General features: G+C 41.4%; 1 protein-coding gene across 1 annotated transcript in view; it reads left to right on the forward strand.

Annotated features, from left to right (window-relative positions):
- The first annotated feature begins 1,081 nt into the window (after nucleotides 1-1,081).
- LOC101930851 (TGF-beta receptor type-2-like) overlaps nucleotides 1,082-12,007 on the forward strand; it is a 53,787-nt gene continuing 42,861 nt past the window's right edge. The window contains exon 1 of the mRNA XM_005279831.4: nucleotides 1,082-1,377. Coding sequence (XP_005279888.1) covers nucleotides 1,326-1,377 — 52 coding nt within the window. The 5' untranslated portion in view covers nucleotides 1,082-1,325. The remainder of the gene's footprint in view (nucleotides 1,378-12,007) is intronic.

Below are 12,007 nucleotides of genomic sequence, written 5' to 3' on the forward strand. Positions count from 1 at the left end.
AAATCATAACTTTACAGTATATATACACATAGTACTATGTATATCCAGAAATTTCTGGATGTATCACCTAGCAATAATTGCAGAACACGAGCCTCAAATTAGAGTAACTTTTTGGCTGTAAAAGAATAGATATCATCACTTCTTTCTCTGTCATGGTAAATTACTCTGGTCACTACTTTAACATATTTGCAGTGTGTTTCAGGGGATAGAAGACAGGACTGGAAGTCAGGACACGCGTTTTATTCCCATTTTTCTTACAGACTGCTTGTGTTAATAACTGGGGCAAGCCAGTTCTTTTCTAGGTACCAGAGTTTCCCCATCTGTAAAGTAGGGAGAATATTGCTTACAAACCTTTGAAAAACAAACAGTTTGAGATCTTGGGAAGAAAAACACTGCATAAATGCTAAGCATTATTATTTTAGTTTCTAATTCAGGAAAACATTTTAATATGTGCTTAACTCCCATTGAATCAATGGAATTTAAAGATATGCTTAAAGTTAAGCATGTGCTGAAGCGCCCTTTCTGAAGGGGGAGGGATAGCTCAGTGGTTTGAGCATTGGCCTGCTAAACCCAGAGTTGTGAGCTCAATCCTTGAGGGGGCCACTTAGGGATCTAGGGCAAAATCAGTACTTGGTCCTGCTAGTGAAGGCAGGGGGCTGGACTCGACTTGACTCAAAGACCTTTCAAGGTCCCTTCCGGTTCTAGGAGATGGGATATCTCTATTATTTTATTTTTTTATTTATTTAAGAGGTATGTTGTCCTGAATCCTGCAATTAAGCATTTTTAAACAAATAATTTTACAAATGTATTGATAAAAGTAGAGTTAGTGTGAGAAAAGTGGTAAATTAGCAATTCTCAATGTACTGAACTGTCGCAGTCTGGGTTTTATTCTAATGAAAGGGAGGTGTTGTAGTAAACATAACATTTTAATTAGATGCCTGCAATAGAAGTGAAGTGCTCTTCAAAGATCCTTGGACAATATGGAGTTTGAAGCAGCTGAATATTGTCATCAGAAAATCAAACTCTGCTCTCAGAGCCAGAGCTCTTCCCTCAGGCTCTCCCCCCCCTTCCCATCCCCCCCATATTTGTATATAGTCAGAGAGGAGAGTCAGGCTTAGTTTGTTCATAAACTCCAGTTCCTGGGCGGACCCCACACACAGCTGGATTTGAAACAGCTGGATCCGCCTTCCCTGCAAGTTTAGCCAGGAGCCTCACAAGCCTGGGAGCTTTGGGTTGGGAGCAAAATAATCACAGACTGCACTGGTGGAGGATGAATTGATCAAAACTGTGAAGCTGGGTTTCCAGTTGCTGGCAGGATCCAGAAAATGGGTTACTGGAAGAGGCTGGGTCTGATTTCCCTACTGCTGCTGTCCTTCTGTGAGTAGAAAACAGTTTCTGGTAGGCAATGCTAAGCAACATATTCAGAGAGTTCATTTATTTTTTCCTTCCTCCAGCAGATAAATAATCATTGATTTCTACCCTAATGGCCATTAGCTAGAGGGTTTGAAATAGCTGAGATTTTAGTACAATACTGTAGCAGTAACGCTGTCTTGGAAATCAGCTGTATAATTCTCTTCTAACAAATGGTAAACACTCGACTTGCATGTAAGTTTCTGCATGCACGCTGAGCTGCTCAGAGATGTCAGTGTTTACAGTACAATATATATATATATATATAGGTCAATGTTTCTTCTTGGAAGGCTTTACTTTATTCAAACACAATAAAAGCAACTGAGATGTACAGTTGAATGATTTGACTTCAGCTGTGTCCAGATGCTGAGATGTTTGCAGCGTAGAATTTTTTTTTTTTTAATCAGCCCCCGTTTTATGTGCAGGATTAATCAAACTATTAAAGAAACGGGGTGGGGAGATTCTGCAGCAACATCTGGTTATTCAGCAAACCATTCCAGCACTTATGTAAAGATTTCTTTGTAATAAATACTCTGGTTGGGTTTCTATAAACACTCTTAATACTGCAGATAAACTCCCTACACCAGGATTTGAAAATATACCTCTCTATGCTCTAAATTCTCTTGTTTAAATCTTAGTGATAGCTTCAAGATGACAAATAGATGTGTATATAAATGGGTGTTATATACACATCCAATAAGTATGTATGCATGTCTCTCTGTATATGCAGCACCTATACATATGTATACATACACATCTATATATAGGGTATATTTATAGATTTGCGCAAACACTGGAACTTTCTTATGGTAAAATCTTTTTTAAACACATTAGTTTTGGTCAATGTGTAAATTTCACTGTGACTGGAAGTGCTCTTTTCTCAATGCAGTGAAGCGCTGGGATTTTTATTTCACTTTGTTCACATCCAAGTGAAATGGTTGTGGGGATCTATCTCCAAATTCACTTTTAGTGGGTCCCAATGTCTACAGAAAAGGGAATGAAATATGACAGACAGATAACTTGTGTGCGTTCAAATATGACGTCATTGCAACTAATGAATCATAGAGAGCCAAACCAGGGAATTGAGTATATATAGTTAGAGTAAGATTTTCAAAGAGTTGCACGAAATTTTACTTGTGATACTAACAATAAGCTGACAGATAAAACCCTAACTATTGCTGTAACGTAAAGGGGAGAGGATGTTACACTGGAAAGTGACTACGAAAATAAATCAATTTTTTAGCAGAACTAACTGAAGTACTACAAGATAGTATTTTAATCACAATATTGGATTATTGTTGGTAAGAAAGGAAACCTCTAATTATCCTTGAGAAATACCCAATTTTAAAGTTATTTAATTCATGGTTTTCCTCTATAAAAGGCAAAATTTTATTCTGAAAAGAGTCAAACCAAAAGATATTGCCATTACTAAATTAATCTGAAAGGTTAAGTGGCTGATATGTCCACAAAGTTAATGTTATTCAATTAATTTTGAGTGTTTAAATATATAGTGTCTCAAGGAGGAAAAAGCCAGAATCTCTTTTACTGGATTTAGTTCAACAATGCTATTTTTAAAGTGCTACCTCCTGTTCTATGAAGCACACAGTTAAGATCAGCTGTACAGTAATGCTGAGATTTTTAAAAGAGTTTAAGGAAATTAGTGCCCAAATCCCATTGTTAATTGGAATCGGGCACCTAACACCCTTAGAGTCCTTTGAAACTCCCAGCCCAAAGTACCAAAATAAGTATTTGATCACCCGAAAGCGACAAATTCCCAAAACCATGTTGATTAATTGTAAAAGGGCATCTGGATTAACTGTTTAGTGGCAACTGGAAAGTAACTCCTCTCAGCATAAATGGCAAATCCTTAATCATACAATAAAGAAAATGGGCTGGATTCCATCTCAATTACCAGAGTAATCCCATGAATTTCAATCTTTATCTTCACAAAATAATAGAAATGTAGGGCTGGAAGGGACGTCAAGAGGTTATGTAGTCCACTTTAAAGACATTACTATGGATTTACACTGGTGCTGTTGAGAACCATATTTAGTGCATTATCAGCTTCTAAGATGTCCTTTTCATATTTCTTTCATCAGTCACATGGCTGAATGGTCACTAAATAATGTAACTGAATATTTTCATCTGTATGTGATGAAAGCAACGACTGTAGTTTGAGGTACAGTTAAGAATGTAATAGAGGATTTCCATAATTCTCACTAGTAAGTTACACAAAGACACACAAGATTCTGCTCAAAAAATTTATCCTTAATATTTTTTCCTTGTTGTGACTGCTTTTTGAAGAGCAGGGTTTTTTAAAGATGAATGTGAAGACAGGAAACTTCTCAATGGCATCCCAGCAAAAGTTGATACTTGATTACATTATTAACTTACGGAACTCTAGTTCTGGAAAGCTAGGAATCCTTTTGCACATGGAATGCGGGTTGTGTCCAGTTCTGGAATCCAGATTTTTAAAGGAACATTGACAGAGTTGAAAGGGCTCAGAAAAGAGCTACAAGAATGATTCAAAGTCTGAACAACCTGCCTGACAATGAGAGACTAAAGAAGATCCATCTATTTAGTTTATCCAAGAGACAGTTAAGAGGTGACTTAATCAGTCTGTAACGGAGAGAAAAATTCTGATAGTAAAGGGCTCTTTAATCCAGCAGAAAGCCATAATGAGATCCACTTGCTAGAAATTGAAACTACACAAATTCAAAGAGAAATAAAGTGCAGATTTTTTAAAGTAAGGGTAATTACCCATTGGGTCAACTTACCTAGGGACGTGGTGGATTCTCTTGAATTGTAAGATTGGATCTTTTTCTACAAGATATGCTCTAGCTTAACCAAAAGTTATGGGCTTGATGCAGGAATTACTGGGTGAAATTCTAATGCCTGTGTTATACAGGAGGTCAGAATAGTTTATCATAATGGTTCCTTCTGATCTTAAAAATGAATATGTTCTTGGAAATATGTAACTGGTGTAGTGACATCTGTCTGCATTTTCAATTGGGCATCTGAACGCCCAAGGAGGGAATCAAGCTCAAGAAGTCCAGCAGGCGTGGTGGGTCTCACCTGAGCTAATAGGTGTACTTGGATCTCACCTACGGCAAACTGAGCCCAAGAATTCCAGAGGGTGTACATGATCATACTTGGAATAACTGCACAATATATAGCAAATCCTGTCTCATGTGGGCAGAGCTTATTTTGTGTCTGGAGCTCGGAAGAGTATCAGTGCTCCCCCTCCCGCCCCCCGGGTCAACTCAAGGGTAATATTTTAGTTGCCCTTGGCTCCAAGTAAGGGCACTGTCATCTGGGTAGCTGTCATCAGGGATTTAGCGACAGTCATGGGGCTATTAGAACCTTGGGAAGGGGGTTTCTAGAAGGATGTTGGGTACCAGATTAAAGAATGTGTGGTGCCTCAAGCTGGCAAAGTAGTCAGTACACCCTGAGTGCACCCTTTAGTCTCCTCCCCCAGAACTTCATTTGCAGGGAAACCCAGAGTACCCCACTTACACTAAAGGGAGTGACCTGATTTGTTAATAAGATGCACACATGGACAAGGGAAAGCTACAGGAGTGGGCAGCCCACCCTGGAGGGCTTTGTATAAACTCACAAGGGGTAAGAATCTGAAAATAGATTATTGTAAAAAAAGGCTGACTGCCTTTACTGCATTAGGTAATTGTAGGCTAAAATTATAACCCCCAAGACCCAACCTTCACCCCCAAACACCCCACCGAATAGATCTCCTTTATGCAAAAACTCACTCCAACACACATTTCCGGTTAGCTAAGAATGCTGACTAGTCAATGGCAAGAAAACATTCAATCATAAGTGCTCAAAATTAGTCTGTTTGTAGGTGGGGATAAGAGACTCCAGTAATGGGGCAGGGTACAAGATGCACAACATTCTCTCGGGGAACTACTGCCTCTCTGTGTGAGGGTGACGTGAGAGCCTCACCCTCACACACCCTAAAGTGTAGTAGGAGGCTACCTAGATCCACTTGTGGTGAGTCTCTCCTCCCTTGGTCTCTGAAGTTCTCACAAGCCGTAAACGGGGATCTTAGGTTCATTGAGGCAGCAGCAAGGACTGGTACTTGCAGAGAATAAGATGGGAGCTCTGGCTATGCCTACAGTACTCCCATGTGATTCTCCTGACTTCGGGGCTGTTTATCTTCAGTCTTTCAGACTGCCTCCCTTTGGGGAAACGGTCACATTTGCAAGGGTAGCTGAACTTATAACCCCTCTTCTGGTCTCTTGAGTGCATCCTGTCAGGTCTCAGGCCTTGGGCCTTTATGAATGGGAGAATTGTAGGATTATATCCCAAGAGAGGTAGACTGTCCCTAGGCTACAGTACCCTATGGATTAGCTGTGCTTGCCCAGAAAGACTAACTGGGTTTCGGCACCTGAGGTTCTTCACTTCAGGAGTCTGGATTACAGTGACCCAAAACAGCCCTCCTATAATAAAGTATTGCTTAATCTTAACAGTAAAGCCAAAACCTGGCATAAGAGAAGATTTATGAAACAACAAAAGGTCTACAAGCATGTCTGTCTTGCCCCAGACCCCTAACTTCTGGGAGTCTAAGTCTCATTCTGTTCCTCTTAACTCTCCTTCCCCTCTTCTTGAGGGACTGTCTTAAAATCCAGCCAAAGTCCTTTGTTCTCAATTGAACAGGCCCTTTTTATTCTACTGCCCAAAAAACAATCTGGTGATCTCAGAAGGGTGGTGGTGGTGGACTTTCGGAGCGAAGGCACTTGTATTGTACCTCAAGTGCTGGGAGCGGTATGGCTAGCTGAAGCCATTGTTCCCTTTCCTGCTTACATGCAGCCAGCCGCTTCTTGAATTAACCCCACATTTTCATGCGGTAAACCCTCTTACAACAAGCAGCCAAACATATAGAATATAGAGTATTCCTAAATTACCACAGGCAGCTCCAAAGCTGTCACAGAAACATCCCTAGTATTTGTTCAGAGATCTCTGGTGACCTATCCCAGGCTCCTCAGGCTGTTTTCTGAAGAGGAGGGGCTCTTGTTTCTATAGCAGTTGGAGCCAAAACCAGGCTTTGGAGACAATTTCTGCCCTGGATTCACTGTTGCAAGTTTACATGGCAACCCTTTCCCACAGCTCTGCAGGGAAAGACTAGTGGGGTGCACAGACGCCCGAAACACACACAAGACAGGAGAGGGATGATCATATTGTGAAGACTAGCCCAATCTACTCATGGTGGCATCTCATTTTGATGCTATACGTGAGTGGGCCTTGGGCAGTAAGTGGAGCTTAGGGGAGGAGCCACTTTCCTTTGTAAAACAGGTTGAGACCTACATTGATGAATTAGCATTATACTACCTTAATATAGCCAATGAAGTTAAGCTGAGGCGTGATTATTGCTAGTTGAAAACTTTTCCCTGCCTTAGCATGACCTCTAAATGTATCCATTTGTACTGGCCCACTTCAACCACTATTTGAAAAGAGTAGATGGGGAAAGACTCTATGCATATTAAGGCACGAAAGAAGGCAAAAGAGGGATTCAAATGGTTATTCATGGATTTTTTTTTTTAAGTGGGAGATTAAAACAGAACCAACCCACACATTTTACTAATAAAGGGGAGGCGGTATAGTTTGAAAGGAGGCATGACTACCCTGGTGGGTAGTTGATGCACATGTCTCATTTAAATACTTCTGCTGTGGGGTATGTGGTGGTGGTGGTGGGGGGGGGAGTGTGTTTTGTTTTTGGCACATGGGAATTTGTTTAAATGTTTTGCAAAGAGAGGTGTTGCTCTTACAAGGATTTGACTTTTATTTTATTTTTTGCTATTACATTAATAGCCAGAAATGCCCAAGAGCAAATTAGCACCATCAAAACTTTCACTGATTCCCCCTTCAATCTGATAATGGATTAAAGGACCAATCAATAGTTTCTGCCCATAGTTAGCTTTGTGTCTATGGGGGAGAAAAATATTTGATTCTTTGGGCAGCTTCTGCCTCCTTGTAAAGGAAACCGGATGCAGATGTTATGAAAAGGCCTAATGAGAACTAGGTTATAACAACAGCTCTGAGGTAAGCAAATAAAAGGAATAGGAACCTATTCAACACTTCAGAAGGCTGAGAACAATCTTGAAGATGCATGGCCAGATTCATGGGTCCAACCAGGTTATGATTGGCTCAGGAACAAATAGGGACAGAGGCAGGTGGTTCTAACTCATCTTTATGTTCTTCTCCCCTTCATGCTGGGACAAGACACAGACTGTTTCAGCCCTTGGTATAACTTAGAGCAGCTTCAGGGCTGCTCTAAATTACTTTGACAGTAATGGTTCCCTAGAGCTGTTCCAACTGGCCCAGGATTGCTGGAGTGCAATTTGCTCTGCTCATCATCCCTTATGCCTGCAGAATTCCCCCTAATTGTGGGGCAGGGAGCAGATGGCATACTACTGCTATGTTAGCTTTATGCCACTCAGAAATTTCCCCTGCCTTTCCAGCTATTTTATGCTGCCTGGGCAGTGCAACATAACCAGAAGGTGGAGCAGGGATCCAGATTTGGAGCAGGATGGTCACAACTAAAGCAATTTGGAAAATGTTTTTATTGTTTTCTGTGAAAAAGTTTGACAAAAATGAAGTTTTTAATTTTTGTAGAACATTTTTATGGAATTTCTCAGGTTTACATAAAAATAAAAATCAAGCCCCAAAGTTTTATAAGATTTTGGACAACCAAAAACTGGAAAAAAAATTGTCAAAATTTCCATTTAATACAAAAGTCATTCTTTTGTTTAAAAACGTTCAGCCAACTCTAGTTACAACACGTGTAAATTTTATCAGTGCCTTATTAACGAGAAAGTCCATAATGTATTTACTCCTCAGATTCACTGATCATGAAATGAGCAATCACTGGCTTGAATTTTTTTTTTTAAAGGGACTCTTGAAGTGTTCCTGTATTCTGAAGTAATGCCAACATCTATTGTCTAGTGTGATTTATATAGTTTTTTGTAAGCTACATGAAACTCCACCAATTGTCTAGTTTGTTTCTCTGAAGATGTTTTTTCTCCCTCCTTGCAATGATTCATCTTTATCACGTTTGCTTTCAATCTGGTCCTTTATGGATTTGTATTTTAATCTGGAATAAAATGAATGCACCCCACTGTGGACTGTCATGTTTTATTAGATGTGCAACATCCCACATCTTCATAAAAAAGAAGTGCCCACAGCACATTAAGCATAGTTCAGCAAACTCCCCTGATGGAGATTGAGATGAAACCAACAGTGTCCATGACTTGGAACGGTCTGTGAACTACATCAGCTTGCTCCTCTGTTTACATCAAAAGGTTCAGTGCCAAATGCAAGAGAAACAAAAATAAATTTAAAGAATAAAACCTACCTCTAGAAAAGACAAGCACTTATGAGGGGCAATAGACCAGTCAACCACCAATGACATTATCAAATCTGAGCGCACCAAGAGAAGATCGTTGGACCAGGGCCGGCTCCAGGCACCAGCTTACCAAGCAGGTGCTTGGGGCGGCCACTTCGGAGAGGGGCGGCACGTCCAGCTGTTCGGCAGCAATTCGGCGGACGGTCCCTCACTCCTGCTCGGAGCGAAGGACCTCCGGCCGAATTGCCGCCGCAGATCGCGATCGCAACTTTTTGTTTGTTTGTTTGGCTGCTTGGGGCGGCCAAAACCCTGGAGCCAGCCCTGGTTGGACCCAGACGATGGGCTAAAGTCCCCCACAGGCTCTTCAAGGCCTTGAAGGATTGGGCTAGTCGGTCATAACTGGCTCAGCCTAGCTATTCTGCATTTCCCTGAATGCAGGGGAAACAATCCTGATCCTGCCTGCCTCTGTCCAGAGGGAGAGGATTAACCAGTCTCCAGCAAGGATCCAAAAGCCCCATCACAGGCATGTTTCTGTTCTTCAAATGGACCTTCTACTTAGCATAGACAACATCAGTTCTTACGGTCAACTGCTGATAGCTGTTTGCCTTTCAGAAGATCAGACATGTGAGCACTCACAGGTCTTGCATCCACCACTGCAGGCTCTGCGCCAAAAAATTGCACTCAACAGGATTTACCCCTGCGTGCAGTTATTGCATCGGTAGAGTTTAGCGTCCCTATGATAAGCTACGAACATGCCTAACAAGCTAACCTACAGCTGATTTATACTGGAGCAACTGCATCTTGTCTTTTGGGAAATTAATTTATCCAGCTGTACCTTGCAATCTTCCATTTTACAGCAAGCTGACAGTCATTGCCTACATGGAGGCTGGCAGTTTTAAAATGTACCTTAATTGAAATGTTATTCTTGACAAGACAGAATTGTGTATGATCAGATTTAAACATCTTTTTATCGTTTTACACAGTGCATAATTTGCACCTATTAATAAGAACAGACTGCACTAAAGATCCTAGTTGCAGTGCCAGTTCTGGCAGCTGCTGCATTTCACTTCACTTTTCCACTCTCCTCGATGTTGTCGAGAGAGACCTCTGCTGCAATTTGACCTCTGCTAAAACACTTGGGCTGGGCCTTTCCATGGGCCTAAAAGAGTCCATATCTTACTGAATTTCACTTGCCCTCTTGTGCCTGGGGCAATGTGGCAAAGTCTCTCACCTCGGACTGTGGAGGATGAGGGTCAGTTTTCCTCTCTCTGAGTGGTTTAGTCCTCCAGCCAAAACAAAAACTCCACCTTCTTCTGGAGTACATAAAAAGCAACCCACCAACAGTGGCTCCATCAGCCATTCTTCATCCCACTCTCCCCCTCTTGCCTGTCCATTGAAGGCTTGTATCAACCTTCCCTCAGGATCTTGTCCTGAGAAACAGATCGAGGGTTTGGTGAGGTCTTTTCCCCTTGGTGCAGGGAAGTGAAAAGAACTTCTACCTGCCTTTGCACAGTCTCATGCAGGGCCACCAGCCTCCCTCAAGGGTGCATCAATCCTCACCCCTCTGCCAAGTTCTGAAAGCAATACCTTCTGGCAGTCCCTGGGAGGTCATGGAGAGCTCATGCCCTTCCTCTTGTGTCAGCACCAGACCTGAGGCTGTAAGTGACAAAGCAGCCATCTGCTCCACCGTCAAACTATTGGCTCTCTCTCTCTTTCCTAGCCACTTATATGGCCCCCATCATGGTAGTAACCAACTCACAATCTTCAATGTATTTATCCTCACAACACCCCTTGAGGTAGGGAAGTGCTGTTACAAATGCAGAGAGACGAAATGACCTCTCCAAAAAGTCTCCACTTCACTTTCGCCAGGTCTTGTTTTATCCAAACCAGTAATATTTGAGTTGCAGGTGAGGGTGGATAAGAGGTTCTAGTTTGGACCCATCTCATTAACTCTCTGCAGCTACTGGTATGTACTTGCACATAACAAACAGGGGATGGTTTTAAGAGCTATAATGCACAATACCTGGGACAGAAAGGTCACTTCAGCCAGTATTTCACAAACCAGGTAGCTTTACTCTGTATTTTGCATTCACGGTGGAAAATGTCTGTGCTCACTTTACAGAGATTGTACCACCAAAATGAATGTATACCTTGGCTGTTTATCATATATCTGTAACCCATTTCCTCCCCTTCCTAGTGCTCTTTATATCCTCACTTGTCAGTCAATTGCAGCACGTAAGCTTCCGTCATGCAACTTTGTATGTGCATGGGACTACGAACATGGACAACATTATTCATGTGAAGAAATGCTTGCAGTACCAGGACCTTAAGACTGTAAATTCTTTGATGAAACTTGAATCGTGTGTGTTTTTTTTTAAAGTGCCTATGATACCTCTGGGCTCTATAAAACTAATAATAATGTGCAAAGGGCAGCATTCTACATAGATATTGCTTAAAAAACCCTCTGTTTTATTTTAATCATTTTAATAAAATAAAAACGCACCTGCATTTGCACATGCAGAGCAAATCCCTGTGTCCAAGCCAGTCAGCAATCTGCAAGAAATCAGGACACGAAAATAAAGATTTGTTTATGTCTTTGCTTGCTGAATTATTTTACACTAAGAGACTCTAAAAGCCAGCATCCCAAGTTAGAAGACACTGATTCAATTGTCCTTTTGACTAAGTCATTTTTTCCATGTTTCGAATGTCCCAAATTTAGTCAAACCATTCCATGAGAGAGAACAGGGTCCTTCCTCTTACAACAGGAAGTGATAATACATCCAGATACTACCAATACATGGGTGATTAATTCAGTTCTTTCCAAATTAGACCCATGGAATAGACCCATCCACAGAAGCAAGAGCAATGGATCCCGTGGGAATTCAGTTCCTGTTATGTCTTTAATTTGTCAACAGGCATCTTTCCAGGATTGCTGGAAAATACTCTAGGACATTCCCACCATATGTGCAGGAAGGTAACTTTCAGGTTGCATTCCCTCCAACACACGTTCAGTCCAGTTTTGTATATTTGTTCTATGCCTGCCTGTTTGTAAAACACCATCAGCGGAGGAGTGAGAGGTCCTGTTCCATATATCCTCATCAGCACTATCCCCCATGGCACATAAGGCCTCAGCTTGGAAAGAATTTGTTTAACAAAACTCTTGTTTAGTGATATACCCATTGGAGCATGTTTCAGGGATAACTCGCCGAGCAGGAGCTGGGTTGGTAAAACAAATAA

Source organism: Chrysemys picta, chromosome 11 (assembly GCF_011386835.1).
Source record: "Chrysemys picta bellii isolate R12L10 chromosome 11, ASM1138683v2, whole genome shotgun sequence".
NCBI lineage: Eukaryota > Metazoa > Chordata > Testudines > Emydidae > Chrysemys > Chrysemys picta.